General features: G+C 39.1%; 1 protein-coding gene across 1 annotated transcript in view; it reads right to left on the bottom strand.

The window, feature by feature from the left end:
* Positions 1–22,347, bottom strand: part of PRKCA (protein kinase C alpha) — a 511,588-nt gene that overhangs the window by 10,023 nt on the left and 479,218 nt on the right. The window contains exons 15-16 of the mRNA XM_036758262.1: positions 12,836–12,943; positions 10,995–11,135 (exon numbers count right to left, since the gene is read on the bottom strand). Coding sequence (XP_036614157.1) covers positions 10,995–11,135; positions 12,836–12,943 — 249 coding nt within the window. The remainder of the gene's footprint in view (positions 1–10,994; positions 11,136–12,835; positions 12,944–22,347) is intronic.

Below are 22,347 nucleotides of genomic sequence, written 5' to 3'. Positions count from 1 at the left end.
CAAAAGGACGACCTACTTATTTTAGGTGCACAGTTTCATGTACTTCACATCCTAGGAACTTGCCTTGGTTTGTTTATCTGTTTTTTGGACACCTGGCATTTGAAGTATTATGCTAGGTAGATGCATCGGTGTCTGTACCAGCAGTGCTAGCACTGTGGATTGTTCTTTGATATGAGAGCTCAAGGACAAACAGAGAGCGACCTTCATTCACTTCCATTTACCTGACTGGCCCCCAGTTCAAGCTAGCATATCTATGGCTTTAATTTCTGGGATGGAATATCTACCCTCTGAACTACTGAGCAGGGCTTTTTGGGCACTGAGTGATAGTTCTGTCCCCCTCTACCCCCATATCAGAAGATCAGCATTCTCAGGGGAGACAGTGTCAACAGCATTCTGTTGTTTCATTACCAATACAAGCGGAAACACATGACAAGTGTTAAAAAGGAAGAAGTTAGTTTGCTGATTTATTCAACCAGGTTCTGAAAATGTGCTCACCGAAGACTTTGAAGACCAATGAAGCCAGTGATTTTTGGTACAGAAGTTCTGGGGAATGAGAATGGACACAATGGAATATTTGGAGAAGGGTCATCTATCAACTGTAGAGATTAAGAGTTGGAATGGACTGGCATAATCACCACTTATAAAAATCACCCTATGGATAGAGATTTGAAATCAAGGAGACCTGGGTCCTAGTCCTGATCTGGACATTTACTAGCTGTGAGACTACAGTCAATGCACTCCAACCACTCACAGACTCCATTTCTTCACCTGTAAAACTGGAGTAATAATAATTTATAATATCTACCTCATAGGGTTGTTATGGGGCTCAAGTGGGATAATGTATGTAAAGTGCCCTGCAAGCTTTAAAAACACTATGTTGTAATATTAATTAAGGTGGGACTTTTTTTTTTTTTACTGTTTTCTCTTTTAGAATGTTAAAGTAATCAAGTGCCTTTGATTAAGTCTTGCTAGGTGCTAAGCCCCATGTCCACACCCTTTTGCTGATTAGGTATGAAGCCTCCAGGCCCCAAGAAGGGTATATAAACTCAGAGGTTAGCATTTTGTTTGGGGCTCTCACTCACTGGAAAAGTGTTGGTGTGGAGGCTCTGAGTAGTTGTTGTTAAGAGCCCTTCCCCCCCTCCAGCTATGAAGAAAACTTAGATGTTGGTGCTTCTCTTTTTGGTAACTATGTATGTGATGTCTTGATCAGACAAAGCCTGTCTGTTGAATTGTGTTATTTGATCTGTTGATATTTTCTGTTTGTAATTTCTATTTGTATTTGCCCTGAAGTTCAGGGTGCTGGCTTTTCCCACTGAACTAAGTGAATGATATATGTATGTTTGATTAAAGTGAGATTGTTAACCCCTTAAAGTTGCTTTCCTTAGAAAAGCAGATCAAAGAACCTGTGTTGGCAGCTCTTGTTGCTGGTCTTATTGGGTCATACACCCCTACAGAAGCTGCTAGCCACATTGTTGTTACATATGTGAAAGGCATTTGTTATTAAAAATTCTTTCTGTGGGACACATGCTTAGAAGTGGGTTCCCATATGTTTTAAAACAACAACCACAGCATCATAACAATCCTCTTCTCTCACTTTGCCAACATGGGGCACTGACAAACTATGCCAGTAAATGGAAAGTCTTTCCTGGAGAAAATTTTTATTCATGAGCTTTCCTGTGAATATAAGGCTTAAGGCTACATGATATGAAAACTCAATCTATGTGGGTCTGAGAATTACATGTACATGTGGAGGCAAAGACTCAGGCTTCTCACCTGCTACAATAGATTGTGAGCTTCTTGAGGGTAGGGATGGGTTTTTTTTTAATCTTTGTTTTCCCAGTGCTTGGCATAGTGTTCAGTACACATTAGATGCCTAATAAATGCTTATTGACTAGTCAAACCTGGTAATAGGAAGTAATTTTACTTCATTTTTCATATTTCATTTACTTCATTACATTTTACTTCATTTACTTCTTTACAATTCTTACTACTTTGCACTTTAACAGGTTTGGGGAATATTAGGTCTTCTTTCCTAGATGGACTTGTAGCAATAGTTATCTTGAGAAGGAGTGATACTTTTTATTGAAGATTCGCAATGAACTGGACTTGGCAATTCTTGGGCATTTATGTGACTGCTCACTACCTGGGAACTCCAGTGCATGCAAGAATAAGATTAGAGACAGAACCTGTGATTTTACTGCTATAGGGTACTCTCACTTTGACAGTGTAGATTTCTTGGCCACTTGTAGGAGCTGCCTAGATCACTGAAAGGCTAAGTAACCTGCCCATTGTCATAGAACCAGCATATATCAGAGGTATAATTTGAATCCAGGTCTTCCTGGCTAGCTCTCTACTACAGCACAAATACTACATCTTCATATATATTATATATATATATATATATAATATAAACCAACCTCATCTTCTTAATATCATAGACGAATATAAAAATTTGTAAGGAACTGGCTTCAATGGATTGGAAAACTAATTGAATGTGATACTGTAACATGGCATCACAGCAGGACTCAAGTCCTAGCTCCAACAGTTACTATGAGACTATGGTTAAGTTGCTTAATCTCTTCAAGCCTGAATTTCCTCAACTGTAAAAAATGAGTATGAAATATTTATAGTACTTATTCCACAATGCCATTGTGAAGAAAATACTTTTTAAATTGCTCTATATAAATGAGTTATCATTATTATTCTCTGAAAACGGAGATTCCAATACTAGATGCCTTAGGGTTATTGTGAGGAAAAGTGTTTGGTGAATTGCAAAGTAGTATGTAAATATAAATTTTTATCATTATCATTGTTATCCAAGCATGAGGTGACCACTAAATTGAATCCAGGCTCAATCCGACACATTAGACTTTCAGGACATTCAGTCAGTGTTGTCAGTGTAAATCTTGTTCAACTTCCAGAATTCATGCTGCCGCCGCCGCCGCCACCACCGCCACCACCACCACCCTGCCGCCATCACCACCACCACCACCATCACCAGCACCACCACCACCACCATCATCATCAACAGCACTAGCGTTTACATAATGCTTTAAGGTTTGTAAAATGCTTTACGAATATCTCATTTTATCTTCACAACAACCCTAGGAGGTAGGTGCTATTATCATCTCCATTATACAGATGAGAAAACTGAGGTAAATAGAGGCTAATTGGTTTGTCTAGGGTCACATAGAAAGTGCCTGAGGCAGAATTTGAACTCAGGTCTATGTGACTCCATTTACAGCATCTAATCCACTGCATCACCAACCTGCCTACATCACTGTTACCATTGATAATAGAAAGGCCAAAAAAAAAAACCCCTAAGTGTTGGTATCCCCCAAGGCTGGACCTTCTTCACTTCTTTCTCTCCTCCTCCTTCTCTTCTTCCTCCTTCTCTCTCTCTCTCTCTCTCTCTCTCTCTCTCTCTCCTTCCATTGTAAATTATCATCTTTATGCTAGTTGTTGCCATTTCCCTCAATTATTTCTGTTCTACAAAATGGACACTTAACATTCTAGGTCTATTTTATCAGTCAAAAACTGGCCATAAATACTCCTCTTCAAAATTAGGTACTTCATAAGAATTTAAACCATATTTAATGGTTTCAATTGGTATTAAAAAGAGTACACTGTTAACTCAGACAATTTCAACTTCTTCAAACTACAGGAAAGCCACTAAGAAATATATTTTCACCGTGAAGTATATTGAGAAATACAGTTTACTTTTAAGTGTTTCAAGTGGAATGGAAAATCCAATCCAGGAAAAAAAAATGTCAAACAATTCTTCACCATACCTTCACACCGGAATAAGACCCAAAATTGGTTTTTAATGTATTTTTTATGATTCCACTTGATAAAATAACTTTTGTAAATTTCCCAAGAATTCATAGAAGAGAGCTGACTTGAAGCAACTTTGAAGTCTGTTAACTATAGGATGTTTCTTGGAGTAATTTTTTCATATTATCTTATCTTTTTTTTTCAGCTTGAATTTTTTTAATTTAAATTTATTTATTTAACATATTTAGTTTTCAGCATTGATTTTCACAAGAGTTTGAATTACAAATTTTCTCCCCATTTCTACCCTCCTCCCCACTCCAAGATGGCATATGTTCTGGTTGCCCTGTTCCCCAGTCAGCCCTCCCCTCTATTATCCCACTTCCCTCCCATCTCTTTTTCCCTTCCTTTCTTGTAGGGCAAGATAAATTTCTATGCCCCATAGTGTGTGTATCTTATTTTCTAGTTGCATGCAAAAACTTTTTTTTTGTTTTTGAACATCTGTTTTTAAAACTTTGAGTTCCAAATTCTCTCCCCTCTTCCCTTCTCACCCACCCTCCCTAAGAAGTCAAGCAATTCAACATAGGCCACATGTGTAACATTATGTATAACCCTTTCACAAGACTCATGTTGTGAAAGACTAACTATATTTTGCTCCTTCCCAACCCATCCCCCTTTATTGAATTTTCTCCCTTGACCCTGTCCCCTTTCCAAAGTGTTTGTTTTGATTACCTCCACCCCCATCTGCCCTCCCCTCTTTCATCCCCCTCCTTTTTTTATCTTCCTCCCTCTTCTTTCCTATGGGGAAAGATACCCAATTGGGTATGTATGGTATTCCCTCCTCAGGCCAAATCTGATGAGAGCAAGGTTCACACATTCCCCCCTCACCTGCCCTCTCCCCTCCTCCCACAGAACTGCTTCCTCTTGCCACCTTTATGTGAGATAATCCACCCCATTCTATCTCTCCCTATCTCCCTCTCTCAGTATGTTCCTCTCTCATCCCTTAATTTGATTTTATTTCTTTTAGATATCTTCCCTTCATCTTCAACTCACCCTGTGTCTGCTCTCTCTCTCTTTTATATGTATATATATATATATGTATATATGTATATACACATATGTATACATATATATACACACACATATACACACAGATATATACATACATGCACATTCACTTGTATATATATATATATATATATATATATACATAACCATATATATATATATATATGCATATTCACTTCAGCTACCCTAATACTGAGGTCTCATGAATCATACATGTCATCTTTCCATGTAGGAATGTAAACAAAACAGTTCAACTTTAGTAAGTCCCTTGCAATTTCTGTTTCTTGATTACTTTTTCATGCTTCTCTTGATTCTTGTGTTTGAAAGTCAAATTTTCTATTCAGTTCTGGTCTTTTCACTGAGAAAGCTTGAAAGTCCTCTATTTTATTGAAACTCCATCTTTTGCCTTGGAACATGATACTCAGTTTTGCTGGGTAGGTGATTCTAGGTTTTAATCCTAACTCCATTGACCTCCGGAATATCGCATTCCAAGCCCTTCGATCTCTTAATGTAGAAGCTGCCAGATCTTGGGTTATTCTGATTGTGTTTCCACAATACTCAAATTGTTTCTTTCTGGCTGCTTGCAGTATTTTCTCCTTGATCTGAGAGCTCTGGAATTTGGCGACAATATTCCTGGGAGATTTCTTTTTGGGATCTATTTGAGGAGGCTATCTATGGATTCTTTCAATTTCTATTTTGCCCTGTGGCTCTAGAATATCAGGGCAGTTCTCCTTGATAATTTCTTGAAAGATGATATCTAGGCTCTTTTTTTTGATCATGGCTTTCAGGTAATCCAATAATTTTTAAATTATCTCTCCTGGATCTATTTTCCCAGGTCAGTGGTTTTTCCAATGAGATATTTCACATTGTCTTCCATTTTTTTATTCCTTTGGTTCTGTTTTATAATATCTTGATTTCTCATAAAGTCACTAGCTTCCACTTGCTTCAATCTCATTTTTAAGGTAGTATTTTCTTCAGTGGTCTTTTGGACCTCCTTTTCCATTTGGCTAATTCTGCCTTTCAAGGCATTCTTCTCCTCACTGACTTTTTGGAGCTCTTTTGCCATTTGAGTTAGTCTATTTTTTAAGGTGGTGTTTTCTTCAGTGTATTTTTCAGTATTTTTTGGGTCTCCTTTAGCGAGTCATTGACTTGTTTTTCATGGTTTTCTTGCATCCTTCTCATTTCTCTTCCCAATTTTTCCTCTACTTCTCTAACTTGCTTTTCCAAATCCTTTTTGAGCTCTTCCATGGCCTGGGACCAGTTCATGTTTTTCTTGGAGGTTTCTGTTGTAGGCTCTTTGACTTTGTTAACTTCTGTCTGTATGTTTTGGTCTTCTTTGTCACCAAACAAACAATGCGAAGTCTGAGACTGAATCTGGGCACATTTTCACTGCCTGGCCATATTCCCAACCAACTAACTTGACCCTTGAGTTTTTCAGTGGGGTATGACTGCTTGTAGACTAAAGAGTTCTATGTTCCACATTTGGGGGGGAGGTGCCAGCTCTATCACACCAGCACTCCTTCTTCCCCAAGAACCCCCAACCCAGACTGGGCTTAGATCTTCAGCAGGCTCTTCACTCCTGCTCTGATCTGCCACTTAATTCCTCCCACCAGGTGGGCCTGGGGCCAGAAGCAGCAGCAGCTGTAGCTGCCCCACCTCCACTCCCCCCTGGGGCTGGAAGCCGAACCTCGAACTCCTTCCACTTCCGCAGCTTTTCCCACTAACCTTCTCTGCTGTCTTTGGTGTTTGTGGGTTGAGAAGTCTGGTAACTGCTGCAGCTCACTGATTCAGGGTGCTGGGGCCCCCTCTGCCCGGCTCCTGGTCTGCTTGGTCCACATAGCTCAGGCTGGGCTCTGCTCCACTCCATTCCCAGCTCCCAGCTCTGTGTGGGATAGACCTCACCGAGAGACCATCCAGGCTGTCCTGGGCTGGAGCCCTGCTTCCCTCTGCTGTTTTTTGGGTTCTGCAGTTCTAGAATTGGTTCAGAGCCATTTTTTATAGGTTTTTGGAGGGACTTGGCAGGGAGCTCACGCTGGTCCCTGCTTTCCAGCTGCCATCTTGGCTCTGCCCCTATCTTATCTTTTAAAAATAATTATAGTGAATGCTTCTAGGAGACCCTTTGGTCTCCTATAAGTAGTAAACATGATCAGTAATCATAAATACTATTTATTTTAAAATTAACTCCTTTTTTACAATTATAAAGTATTCCCCATCTTGGCAACTGATCTGACTCAATGTAAATATAAAATGCCATACTCCATTTTTAAATTTGTGGCCCCATGGAATACTAAACATCCCTCTCAGATTACAGTCTATTGTTAAAAAATTTTAATTATCTTTCCACTGTAATAGCCTGACTTATAAAATTTTAACTGACTGAAAACCTGAAATGAATTCTATTTCTAAGACTATAATGTATTCTTTAGAATGTAATTTCACAAAAGAATAAATGAATATTTATATCTTCAATTTCTGAAAATGAACAGTCTAGTGACATTCTGCGAGCTCCAGAAATGAGGTGGTTTTCAAAAAAAAATCATTTCTTAGCCACAGAGGACAAGGCATATTTGCAGTAAGGAAAGTTTTAATTCCTAGAATGATCATTTGTTCCTTCAGGGTCCAGGCCTTTTTTTGAATTTTCTTGTTAAATTATGAGTATTGATGTATTTCAATAGATATATCTACTCATACCAGGTTCTAATCCACTGGAACCTAGTATAGTACAGAATTAGGGGTCAGAAGAAGAATTCTGTCACTAGATTAATCATTTTTACTCTTTGGATCCCAGATTCTGCATCTATAAGATGAAGCTGTTGGACTAGATTATAGCTACTGTTAATGTGTCTTTAAGAGGCTGGATTGTATTTTTGAATTTAGACATGACTTTTTCCTTGTAAATAAACTCTACAAAATACGTTCTCATGGTCGGCAGTGTATGAAGGTAGGGGTAAGGTGGAAAGAAGACAGTGCTAGAAAGGGTGCTAAGTAAGGTAGCAGAGGGAGGAAAACAGGTATAATTAGGGTTCAGGTGTAACAGATGTCTGAAGTTGAGGAACTTAGGAACTTAGAAAGGTCCAGGAGTCTCAGAGGATATCACAAATGGTGATCAGGAAATATCTAAAAGTGGTGAAAGATAAAAGCTCCAGGAATGAAAGCAAATAAACTTGTGTACACAATTTCATAAGAAAGACTAATTCCCAGTTAAGCTGACTGTGGGTTGGTGAGACTTCCTGGAATCAGGAAGACCTGGGTTCAAATGCAGCCTCAGACACTTACCAGCTGTGTTACCCTGGGCCAGTCACTTAGCCCTATTTGCCTCAGTTTTCTCATCTGCACAATGAGCTGGAGAAGGAAATGACAAATCACAGTATCTTTGCTAAGTAAACCCTCAAAAGGGGGTCATGAAGAATCGGATATGAGTGAAATCACCAAAACAACAGCAACCACAACCAAGTCCCAGGGTTAGATCCTTTTTTCACAGAGTGTGTGTCACTGTATAACAATTACATGGTCATACTCTTTCAGCTTCATTCTTTTAATTTTGAAATGTATTTCTTTATCATTTCAAACTTCTTCACACAAAACTTCAAACAACTCAATCTCTTTTTTAAAACTATTTCAGGGGTAAATATATTTCCTAAAATATATATTTCTATCCTCTAAATATCTAAGATTTTGTTTGTTGGTGCAGGTGTTCTATCTCTTTCCTCAGAGCCAAATGTTTATGGGCCTAATAGTAGTTTCGTGATTTTATATTACCCAAAACATTTCATCGCCTGGTGGCTGGTACTCAGATGTCACTGAAAGCCTTAGCAGTATGTAGGAACTGTCAGAACCATCAGAACTCTTGGAAATTCAGTGTTACTTTCATGCCACAATTAAGCATCAGCTTTTTTAAAAATGAAGGATGATATAGAGCTTGAATTTTAAAAAAAATAATGAAATAATCTTCAGGATTAAATGGATTAATAAGTAATAATAAAAACAGTTTGCTTTTCCATAATGTTTTAAAGTTTGCAAAGTACTTTCCAAATATTATCATCATCCTCACAACAACCCTGAGAGGTAGATGCTATTATCATGCCCATTTTATAGATGAGAAAAACTGAGGCAAAGAGGGATTCAAATCATTTGTCCACGGTCACAGAGCTGGGATATGTCTGAGGCTGGATTCAAACTCAGGTCTGTCTGACTCCAGATCCAGTATTTTATCCATTAAGTCAACTTGTTTTCCTGCCACAAGGTGTGTAGGCTAGAAGTGGGGACGGGATGGGGTGGAAGGAGCTGTCTCTGAGAGCAGCCCATCAAGGGTAAATCATATTCTAACCTGCCAAAACAACAGCATTTCATAATTTCTCCTGCATTTAATTTTAGTGTTAAAATAACTACCAGAAAAGTGGGAAATTATATGATTAAACAGAATTTATGTGCATCTTAAAACAGAAGTCAGTGAGAAAATAAGACAATTTTCCAGAAACTCATTTATTTTAGAAAGTCAAGAATATCTACATTTAATATTAACTTTAAAAGCAGTTTCATTATTTATTCTCCTATTACTTCATTAAAGAAGGTATTAGTTTTCAACTGGATGACCCTGAATTTTCTTTTTCAAAGGAGTCAGGCAAACATATGAAGCAATAAAAAAAAAAAAAAACAAATTGAAATTCTGCCTAAGCTAGTCAGGGCAGAACTCACACACTCTGCTTTTGCTCAGTCCAGGTTTCTGGGCTTTAAACTTTGGAGACCTGGTATCACATGACAAATCCCTGAAGTCAGTATTCTGGATTGTCCAGGTGACTGGTATCAAAGAGAAAGGGCAAAGGAAGATGAATAGGGGCTGATTTTAACATTCTGGTTCAGGAAGAAGTCAAGTGACTAGATTATCATTGGTTTTTGCTCAGTCTGTGTTAACAGCTAAAATAAAATTAGACTTAGTCACCAGTTTTCTTCTTGCAGTAGGTAAAGCACAAGCATATGTTTGATGATGAAGTTCTTACTTTGCTTCTAACAAAAGGGTTTGACATCTCAGTCAATTGGGTGAGAAACTATAAGGTGTGAGGAATCTTTTCTTTGGTTTATAATAGTAGTTGCTTTGTGTAAACTAACCCACAGATTGCTTTAACAATGGCCCTTGGAATACACAGACCCATTTCTCATAATCACAGAGTTCAAGAGTTGGAAGTTTTCTCGGCAATCACCTAGTCCAACCTATACCAGAAAGTATTCTCCATTTTATACAGAGGATACAATTCCGGGCCTGGATTCAGAATCTTCCTGAGTTCAAGTCTGACCTTAGACACTTCCCAATTGTGTGACCCTTAACTTAACTTAACCCTGTTTGCCTCAGTTTCCTCATATGTAATATGGGCTGGAGAAGGGAATGGCAAACCACTCCAACATCTTTGCCAAGAAAACTCTAAATGTGGTCACAGAGTCGGAAATTACTGAACAACAACATTCTCTATTTTGAGGGGAAGTTTTTGGCTATGAGTGTTCAGAGACAACACCAAAGTACTAGCTGCTGTCCTAGAGATATTGATGATGGAGAGGTGATCAGATGCCTTCATATCATTTGCAAAGGGTTATTTGGTGAAAATAAAAAGGTTGTCAAATAAAAGAAACTCAAAACCCAATATAAGCTGAAGTCACTGGTCCAAAAACTAGTGGTAATGGAATAACTAGTTAAATTAAGATATTAAGATGTTAAGTCTGGAGGTAACAGCTGAAGTAAGTATGTCCAGGAATGAATGAGAAAGTAAGATATGAGGAAATTATGATATGGTTATGATAAAACTTGGGGATTTATTAGGGGTGTGGGAACCAAAGAAAACACTACTAGTCAGAACTTGTTTTTCATGATCATACTGTACATATCAAAAATGGTTCAGAAATATCACTCCTACCCAGGGCTACAGGACCATAAACTAATGTTCAGGGCCAGATCAGTTTTTCCATCCTAAAGTGAACAGCAATTTTGATCACATGAAACCAAATAATAAAATTGAGTGAGTCTTCAGTAGGAAATAGGACAGAGCAAAAAGCTGGTCATTCTTTTTGTTCTGGGGCTGCCAAGTCATCTTTTTCTTCCCTCCAGGGAAATGTTGTGATTTTACACCTGTGTTCTCAAAGAAACAGGGTTTTCTTTCTTTACTTACCACTTTAGGTTTGAATGGTGGTTGGATCTCTCTGTTCTCCAGTTTCTCCCAGTCAATTCTTCTGAAAAATGCATGTTCTCTGATGTCCCTTTCTCCCTCAGACCCACAACCCAGGCGTTTTGCAGGGTGCTTTGTCATTAGCTAGATGACAAAAGGATAGTAAAAGAGAAAAGTGGCAATCCTGTGGATAATCATTCTTTTGTTTATTCCACTTTCTACTTCCCTCAAGTCGATTAAATAAATGAATTTGTACTAATTTGTTCGAAAGATATCATAATTTTCGTGATGATAATATAGGGTAAGTACTGTTGAGTAGTTCTGAGAAATGTCATAAAAGATTTAAATGGTAATCTGCTTGCAGTACCAATTTATCAAATCTTTTATTTCAACTTTTATTCATCTTCCTTCCATCTTCTGGCACTCATTGAGATCTTGCTGCCTGACACCATAACCTTGGCCATCCCATTCAAGACTGGTTGTGCCAACCTTTAAGTAGATCTTGTTTTTTCAAAGCACTATAATGCTCTAAGCAATTTGTATATAAAGTGTGTGGTGTGGGTATGTGTGTACTTGTTTTCACGTGTGTATTACTTATTCATGAGCTGGACCAAAATCTCCAGAACTGTATGATCATATGTTAAAAAAAATTCAGAGATAACTTCTGTTAATCTGTTTACCCTGTGAAACTTGGATGTAATAATAGACCAGAACAGGGGTGAGACTGGAAGCCACATGTGGCTTTCTAGGGGTACAACCTTTTGACTGAGTCCAAGTTTTACAGAACAAATACTTTTATTAAGGGGATTTGTTCTGTGAAGTTTGATTCAGTCAAAGGGCCACATTTGAGAACCTAGAGGGCCACATGTGGCCTCGATGTCACAGGTTCCTCACTCCTGAACTAGAAACTTCTTGAGGACAGAGGTTACTAATTCAATTAAACTTATCATATTTACTGAGTGTCTATTACGTGCAAGATACTGTGTTAGGTTTCATTGTTGAATAACATCTAGTCCCTGCTCTTAAGAGTTTTGTAGCTGTTGCCTCTGTGTCCCTCTATATTGCTTACAGAGCCTGCACCTGTACATGGCACGTGGTATTTATTGGATGAATGAATGAACATACCTGGAGATTTCCCAAAAAGTACCTGTTCCATCCCATTAACTGTGATTTGTATTTCTCATTCATCGGTGGGCTTATATGAGGAAAGTTCATATGGGGAAGCTTATATGAGGAAATATTGCTGAAGTCAAACCAATGAACCAAACTAACCAAGTAACAACAGTGAGTTGATTTTTACAGGATTCTAATCAAGGGTGTGCTGGAACCAACTTTAAAAGGCATGTAAGAATGACCGTCAAATTTTCAGTGTGAGCATTTACACTTTGGAAAGAGGCAATTACAACAAATCACGGCTTCATTTATGGTTTTACTTATTGTCTAAAAAGTGTTAATACTGCAGATTAAACTTAAAAAATATGTGCATTTTTTTTATACAGAGAGCCCAGGTCTCTGGGTTCTATATATGCTCTATAAAAATTCTTGACTCCAGGAGTGTAGAAGAAGCTTCCAGGAATGAAGTCGTCACCAGATTGGAGACTTGGATTGGAAAGGATAATAATAACTGGTAATTCTATAGCACTTTGGGGTTTGCAAAGTGCTTTACAACCATGATCTCATTTGAGCCTCACGACACTCCTGGTTCTAATCTAGGGCAGTGATAGAAAGAAGGTATGAATCTATCAGCTCACAAGTGTTGGTTTGGGTCAAAATAATTCAATTTAGTCAACTCTTTTGAGTCATGGTCATAATAAACTGCTGCCAAGTAAACAAGATCTACTTACCCCTTTGCAGATGGAGACAGCCTCTTTGGACAATGATTTTGGATAGGAAACATTGTGCTCCATTATGGACTGAAAGAGTTCATCTTCATCTTCACCATCAAATGGAGGCTATTCAACAAAAAGCAGCAAAGATGTGAAAGGATTTAGAATGATTAATTCATTAACACTGCTAATAAAGGGCTCCTTTGGCAGGAAAGAGCACAGTGTGCTTCTATTCACATCACAGGCTTCAAAGTTACCTCTATAGCTAGCTTAAGGGTTTATTTGATTATCTTTAATTAGATTGATGGCAGTACAGATTTTTCCCCCTTTGTCTCTTTAATTATCTTACCCCAGGCAACCAAAAACAATCTGCAGGGAAAACCATTTTTGGTTAATACTTTTTAATGATTTGCAAATAAAATATAATTAACCCATTTATCTTGTAATCACATGTCAAACAAACTAATTATGATAAAATTTAGGTTACAGTAGGGAAGAACTCACTCTACCTCAGTAATTCATTTTGGAGCAGTAATACTTCCAATTGAATTACGAGATACATATAGCCACTTATATGGTCTAATTTAAGGGTTAACTTAAGATTGCATCTGCCACCTAAGGGCTCCTATAACCCGGAAATTTTCATAGTCAGAATTCCATTGCTATCATCATCATCATCATCATCATCATCATCACCATCACCACCATCATCATCATCACCACCATCACCACCATCATCATCATCACCACCATCATCATCATCATCACCACCACCATCATCATCACCACCACCACCACCACCACCACCATCATCATCATCATCATCATCATCATCATCATCACCATCATCAGCAGCAGCATCATTATGATCATCATCAATTGATAATAAAAGTTAAGAAACAACGGGGTGGTGTGGATCAAGGACTGGCCTCTAAGTCCAGAAGACCTGGTTTCAAAATGCATTTAATTTTAATTTTATGCATTTGAAAACATTACTCTGAGAATGGGTCTATAGGCCTCACCAGCTGGCCAAAAGTGGTCTATGATACAAAAAAGGTTAAAAGAATACAAGTTCTAAGAAAATCAGTTGCAAAGCAAGTGTGATTGGCATTGGTAGACAAAGTTTCCTTACTGGGAGTTTGTTATACCAATGAAATCACAAGTCTGATCCCCTCCAAAAATAATAATATCATTACTTACTACTAATGTCAAATCACAAAATGAAAAGTTATGTAATTATTTGCAGACCATGGGATGAATAAATAAGGACTCTTGATTTCATAAAGGCAATTTTTATATTATAAGTGAAAATGATTTAGGGTATTGAGAGAAATTAAGTCTTTCAGAAGGGCCTATTGCTCTTTGTTGCCCTCCATGATGTGAGAGGGAAAAGCAGAGTGAGGGAAAGATAGCTTTTGCAGTTTAGAAAGAAGTACTTATGTGTAACTGGACAACATAGCGTCCTGGTTAATGAATAACTGGTTGGGCTTGTATGCTTTGCCCAGAGACAGACAGCCTGTTGGGTTTTGCATTTCTCTAGCTTAAAGGGTGAAACTTTCTCAATGTCATTTTATGTTAGTTGAAAGAACTTTTAAATGCTTCATTGATTTGAAAACAAAACAGAATAGGATTTGCCCAACTAGAGGGTGGTGAGGACTAGAAGGGGAACAGTTAGCAGAGAAGCAGGTGTTTAAATTTCCAAATGAACTGATGTTACCACAGTCTGCAGTTCAGAGCTGTGAGTTACCCTGAGCATCTGAGTTTTCCTCTCTCATGGACTTCTCTACAAGGTTTCTGTGTGTGCCCACTCTCCCTCACAGATATGAGTACATATTGGTAGGAGAATGTGACCTGGTTTAAGATGTTTCTATTATTCCTGCATTTGCTTTAATAATCTGTGATACTCTTATTTCTTTTGCCTATTGTTAAGCAAATGGCTAAGTTTAAGACCTAAATGTGTCAATTGTGAGTGGCTGGGTATTACAAATGGAAATGCCAGCGGCAGCTTGAAAGCTATAGAGACTAGTAGGGGCAAGCATCGTCACAACAGGATAACCTTGGAGAGAGTTTTTGAGTGTAACTTTCACTGTCAGTGTGAAACCAGACTAGAGTGAGTGGCCAGCCTAGAGGGTGAGCAGGTTTCTACACTTTCTATATTAGTGGTATGAGGAACTACAATGTGGGCAGTCATTACATATTGTGAAAAATGATTTTTCTTAGTAATCATTATCTTGAAAACTCAGAGCTTCCCCATCCCCCTTTCTTTCAAAGTTCAGTCCTTCTTCAAAAGAACTTAATCTGAATGGGTCTAGTTCTACTTATTATGTTGCCCAGACAGGTCTGGAAAAATATTGATTCCTCCCTATTGTCAAGAAAAGTGATGTGGAAATTGATGTCTCTTTGATCAGGATTAAGTGACCTAAGTGTACTCAAGACCTCATTTTAATATAGCCCACCTCCCAGCATATCGACCAATCAGAGTTGATTGGCATGCATTGGGAACACCTACTCTTCAAAGGACATATAACCATGTACCCCAAAATTCCAAATTGAGCCAGTTCTGAACTACTCCCCCTTGGGGGAGCAGTTTTGCACTTGTGAGAAACTGTAGGGATCACAGGACTTCCCAGGCAGGGTCAGACCCTTGGGAAGACCCATGTGATAGCCCCTTAACACAACTGTGAGGATCACAGAACTTCCTAGGCAGGGTCAGGAAATAAGCCAGAGACATGCTTCTACAGCTCATTGCTTTCATGGTTGCATGCCCTTAGGAAGATCCATGTGATAGCCCCTTAACAAGGAAAGAACTCAGAAACAGAGTGGGCAAAGGAAGGAGTTTATTACACTTCTCACAAGGAAGTGGGTGTGGTGCTTTCTAGGAACACCCACATGAATACAGAAGCAGGAGTGAGGTTAACCAGTTCTACCCTTTTGTCTGAGTTAGGATTAGTTTGCATTCTTCATTTCTCTACATTCCCTTCTTATGCAGATTACATAGGCATGGTAGTGAAGATACTTGACCTGGGCATGATCCCTCAGGCTTGAACTGGTTGTCCCAGCCTAGCTTTTCTAGTCCCCCTGATGCCAGGATGGCCTTTGTCTTAGCAAGCGAGCTTCCCCACAGCTATTGATTAGCTCCCAATAACTTCTGTGGGAGCAAAACAAGATACTATAATACCCCTTCTTACACACTGTAATTCCCATGCAATGCATGTTAAGCCAGCTTGAAAGAAATTAAACCATGGACACATGCATCCTAATTTCATTTGTCTCTTTCTTAGAACAGACTGTTTCAAATTGGGGTTTGTGGAGTTCTTGGGGTTCCCCATATAAATATGCATTACACATAAATAAAACCTGGGACAAGATGAAGTGCCAAGAAGATCTCTTCTATATTTTCTCATCAGCATACTGGGGCATCAATTAATTTATCCTAATATCTAATTCTCACCCTGGAAGGCACAGAGACACACAGGTTGTTTCAATGAAGAGGGCAGAACATGCCAGAGAAGATGGGTCCATGGGAGAATAACACAGTAGGGTTGTGGGCAACAGAGAAGTAGCATAAAGACTGCAGGTCCCAAAGACAGAAGCAATAGTGGTGGGTTTTGTAAAGAGGGTAACAGACAAAAGGACTGATGGACGGCAATACTTGGCCCGATCCACCACCCACTATTCTTTTTCTGGAGAAACCTATTGATCTCAATATAGAATTGTCTTGCATTTACATGTACTACTTCAAAGCTTGTGTAGTATTGTCCCTAGAATTACTCACTGCTTTTGGCTAAGACTCTCATAATTAATTAGTAATGGGTACAGAGAAGTGGCAAAGTAGATAGAATGCTAGACTTGGAGTCAGAAGCCCTGAGTTTGAATCCTGTCTTAGACACTTATTGGTGGTGTGAACATAGGCAAATCACTTAAGTCCTCTGTGACTAAGCTTCTTTATCTGGAGAATGAGGGGATTGCACTCAGTAGCCTCTAAGTTTCTTTCTAGTTTTAAAATCTATGTTCTTAATACAAATGGGGATGTACTTCCTGCCAACAAATCAAAATCTTACATCAAGTGGGGCTCTATGCATCTTGTGACCTTTAGGGGAAGAATTGTACTTAGCAGCTAGAAAAGTACGGTGGGGATTAGTTAGGGAAAGTTCTGCCTCTGTATGAGTAATTCAGGAACACCAAAGGACAAGAGCCAAACAACAGTCTGTCAAAAAGGACTGATTCATTCCTTTCATAATAACCACATACTGGATGAGTCTGGCTGACAGAAGTCTATAGATAACAAAATCAAGGGCCTGTGGCTGAGAGCAGACTCTAACTTTTCTCACTTACCTTTCTTGGGATAAAGCCATGAGAAGACTCTCTACTCAGACTAATTCTGATTGGTTGTAGCTGTGCCCCACCCCCTCACTTCTCTTCTAGATTTAAGGAATGGCATTCCCTTGGAGAACATTCTTTGTGAAGGGTACCTGCCTGTGTCATGCGCTTCTTTACTCAGAATAGTTAAAGATAAGCTTCACACTGATCACTCTTTACTATCCTCCATCATTTCTGAAATGGCAAATTCTGGGTTAAAGATAATATCCTTACTGTCTTTTAGATCAGAGGGCTTTTATTTCCATCCATGTTAAGATTCCTTCCTCCCTCAAACTTCCTTCTTAGTAACTTTTCCATTACTATCAAGGGCGCCATCATCCACAGGTGTGTAACCTTGGTATCATCACTACTCACTCTCCCTCCACATATCCAGTCTCTTCAAATATTGCCATTTTTATTTCACATCTGTCCTGTATTCTCCTCTACTGACACAGCTGCCACTCCACTAAAGGCCCTCAATTGTGGACTATTGCAATAACATTCTAATTGGTCTTCTTGCTTTGTGTCTCTTCCTCTTTCATCTCATTTTCTACTCAGCTGGCAAAGTGATTTTTGAAGTGCAGGTCTGACCATGCCACCCCCGTAGTCAATAAATTGAAATGGCTCCTATTGCCTCCAAGATCAAATACAAAATCCTCTGTTTGACATTTAAAACCCTTCACAATCTTGCTCAATCTCACCTTTCCAGTCTTCTTACATTTTATCTCCCTCAATGAACTCTATGGCTGAATTGAACTGGTCTTTTGTTCCTCACACGACATTCCATCTTCTGATTCTGTTGCTTCCTCTTCCTCACTTCTCACTTACTCCACAACCCTTTGCAATCTGGCTTTCAGTATTATCATTCACCTGAAACTGCTCTCTCCAAAATTATCAATGGTCTCTAAATTTCAGAGTCTAAAGATATTAGTTCTTACCCTCAATATCTCCTGCATTTGGCACGACCGACTACCTTGTTGCTCTTGACCAGTCCTTCATGGGCTCCTTTGATCTTCATTCATATCATCTCCCTTAAACATGAGTGTATCTCAAAGCTCTGTCCTAGGTGCTCTTCTCTCTATTCTCTCTCCATGACCACTAATTTCCACATATTCAATTATCACCTCTATGCAGGTGATTCATAAATCCATAGACCTAATCTGATTCTCTCTCCTGAGCTCCATCCACATCAACCCACAGCATTTTGGACATTGAAACTGCATGCATTAGAGACATCTTGATGTCTCTAAACACCCCTAAAACAGAACTGATTATCAATTTCCCCCAAGCCCTTCCTCCTAATGAATGTTCATATTTTTGGTGAGGGTACCTCTATTCTGCTCTCCTATGCTTGCAACTTCAAAATTTTCAGCTCCTCATTTGCCTTCACCCATCTAATCAGCTGCCAAATCTTGTTGTTTCTAACTCTACATCACCTTTCACATCTGATCTCTTTTTTCTACTCTCAAGCCACCACTTTAGCTCTAGAGTCTAGACCACATCACCTCTAGACTAATTATTGCAATGGCTTCAATGCAATGCGTAATTGGTCTCCCTGCCTCCAATCTTTCCCCGTTCCTCTCCAGTCCATCCTCCATACTGCAGCAAAAGTGATTTTTAAGTATAGATTTGACCCTACCATCTCCCCACTCAATAAACTCCAGTGGTTCCCTCTTACCTTTAGGATAAAGTCATAACTTGGCACTAACCTTTCTTTCCAGCCTCATCACAAATTAGGTTCCTTCTTGTACTCTCTGGTCCAGTAAACCAGGACTTCAGATTGTTCCTAATATACGGCCAACTATCTCTTGTCTCTGTGTCTTTGCATTGGCCATACCCCATTCCTAGAATCCAACCTCTCCTCACCTCTGCCTCCCAGAATCCCCAAGTGACTTTAAGACACAGCTCAGACACCACTTCCTTTATATTTTCCCCTGATCCTCCAAATGCTAGCATTTCCTCCCATTACATTATGTTACATTTATTTTTATTTATGCTGCATATATTTATTCTCTATATGTACGACTAGTGTTGTTTCAGAAAGCAGAGAGAAGCAGTGGAGTATAAAACCAACTTAAAGAAAACTTGGCAAGATATTTAACTAGGTAAAATCACCCCAAAGGCATTTAGGGATGAAAATGGAACAAGGATAGATACAGAAGGAAAATGATAAAGACTTGCAAAAATAAGTTTAAAAAATTACTTTTCCATCAAGGACAATGAAAAGACCACACTTGGACCATAACATCAGTTCCTGAGATCTCCCAGGAGGTTAAAAAAAGCACTAAAGACAACCAAACAGGAAAAGCAGCTGGATTGGTTGAAGAATATCTAGAGGAAAACTTGCTAGAGGCAGAATGATTGTGAAGGCATTCATGCAGAGGGTACATGACAATATTTCCTTATGCCAAGGAATAAGATAAAGATGTGGAAAAGGAATCTCAGACCTTATTAATACTGACAGTGACTGAAAAAAATCAATAATTACCAACCTACATGCCTCCTCTCTTATTTATACCAAATCTTCATGAGTCATCTATACACCAACTGAGGGCATCCTTGATAAAGTCACTAATAGGGAACATGCAGACTTTTGTAAATGACATTTAACAATTACTCTATTTCATCATTGATAGAAAGATATAGAGAATATGAGATGCCACTTTATTAATTTTTGTTTACCAAAAAAACCCATTTGATTTTGTAGAACAAAATGTTATCTTACAGACTCTTTTACAACAAGGTATCTCTTATTCCTACAATCAAAATCATTCAAGATTAATTGGAAGATACCTATAGAAATAACCTTCTCCCTATGATAACAAACATGAGCGAAGGCATAGAACAGGAAGATGTACACCCACCCAATGTTCACCTCTGTGATAGAGGATATTATGTTGAGTTCAGGTCAAGGAAGGACTACTTGTGGATATTGAGGTCCTCCAGATGCTTGTTTTTGCTGATGGAATGTGCTGGTTATACCGAATCCCAGAATACTGCAGAGACTCATGGAAGAGATCTGTCATCACTCAAAAGAGTTTGGCCTATTCATCTACATGAGAAATATCAAGTGCTCAGATTTCTACATACATTTAAATGGATTCCTTATATAACTTGTTCATTTTCACACACACACACACACACACACACACACACACACACACACACACACAGTGGGACAGTACGGATGGACAATGAGTATGGCCCAAAACCGAACTGGGGGAGAATGGGCTGGATTGCTTTTAAGAAATTATAAAGTTCCATGAATGATCCCCAAACTTCCCATGAAGCAAAGGCCCATTTTGCAATACTAACATTCTTGCTTATGCTACTATAAGGCAATGAAACATGAAACGCAAATGCCTCCAAGGAATTCACAATGAGAATCACAGAGAAAGCAACGGAGAGTCACATGGTGAGTATGAAAAGGCTTCAGCATATAACCAGTAAAGAACTCCAAAGTAGAAAAGGAACAAAACCTTATCCCCCAAGATGGTGCTGAAGATGAAGAAGGAAGCCATTGTTCCCCCCAAGACAGAAGCCAAGTCCAAGGCCTTGAAGGCCACAAAGGAGGTGTTGAAGGGTATCCATAACCACAAAAAGAAGAAGATCCAAACATCCCCCACCTTTCAGTGACCCAAGACACTAAGACTTCAAAGGCAGCCCAAATACCCTCAGAAAAGTTCCCCTTGGAGAAACAAGCTTGATCATTATGCCAAGTTCTTCTTGACCACTGAGTCTTCTATGAAAAAGATAGAGGACAACAACACCCTAGTCTTCATTGTGGACGTCAAGGCCAACAAGTATCAGATAGAGCAGGCAGTAAAGAAGCTGTAGGGCATCGACGTGGCCAAGGTCAACACACTGATCTGGCCTGATGGAGAGAAGGCGGCCTATGTCGACTTGCTCTAGACTATGATGCTTTAGATGTTGCCAACAAAATTGGAATCATCTAAACTGTGTCCAGCTATCCCTTTCCACCTACAATAAAAAGTTTTCCACTATGAAAACAAAAGGAATGAAAGACATCACAAGGAATCCTATGACAGGAAGAGAGGATGGGCACATAGTTTGTTCCAGAATTCCACCAGTATTCTTGTTTCAGGAAACACTGAGAAAGGCCTTCAATATACTGAAGGGGCTGCCTGTAGTGAACTTTTGGGAAGATGTGGATAATGGTCACATGGGATGGAGGGAGATGGATGGGTTGAGATCTGCATTATTAGAGAAAGAAAATAAATCAAGGAGATTACAGATCCATTTGAGTGTCAGGGGCAGTTAGACGGCCAGTGGCTAGAAGGCTGGACTGACGAGTAGGGAAGATCTGAGTTTGAATCCTGTCTCAGATATTCACTAGCTGTGTGACCCTGGGTAAATCAATTAACCTCTCTCAGCCTCAATTTTCTCACTTGTAAAATGGAGGTAATAATAGTAACGACCTCACAGAGTGGTAGTGGAAACAAATAAGATTATATCCCTTAACCTTAAAGGGCTATATAAATGTTGTTGTTGCTATATATGGTATCTCTCTCAGTAGAATGGAATCTCTAAAGAACAGGGACTGATTCATTTTTATCTTTGTAGCTCAGAGCCTAGCACGGTGGTCGGCACATAGTAGGTACCTTAAAAAGTGTTGACTGATTATGTCTTCGGTGGTAATGCTGTGTCACAGGGTAAAAGGTGGCCTACTTTATAAGTTTAGTTCATCATCATCATCATCATCGCCATCATCGTCATCATCCCTAATAGAGCTGATACCTGAGTCTAGGAGGTTGTCACTCTGCCCCTGTGCTCTGGTTCTAGAGCTAATCCTTCATCTTGCAGTGTCATCTGCCTCCCACCTGCCTCCAATCCTCAGCTGCCTCCTCACACCCCTGCTCTTGCTGCCAAGCAGCAGAAGTTGTCAAGTATGGAGCTGGTCCATGCTATAGTTCGCTCTTTTAGCCTGGGAACTTCAACATTTACTGGGTAACTTCTAGCCCCACTGTGGTCAAACTGGCTACAGGAGACCTCTCAGGCTAAAGAACACTAGCAGGTAATTGGCAGCAAAGTGCTGCCAGGGGGTTCAATGGCAGAGGCAGCATGGGTTGGGATGTAGGAATGGAAAATATTCACAACTATTGCTATAACCAGCATGTAAAATCAATTCTACTTTGAGAGCCATAATTAAA

This window comes from Trichosurus vulpecula, chromosome 4, assembly GCF_011100635.1.
Source record: "Trichosurus vulpecula isolate mTriVul1 chromosome 4, mTriVul1.pri, whole genome shotgun sequence".
NCBI classification, from domain to species: domain Eukaryota; kingdom Metazoa; phylum Chordata; class Mammalia; order Diprotodontia; family Phalangeridae; genus Trichosurus; species Trichosurus vulpecula.
Note: the sequence above shows the minus strand (reverse complement) of the source record. Positions and strands in the feature narration are given on the sequence as shown.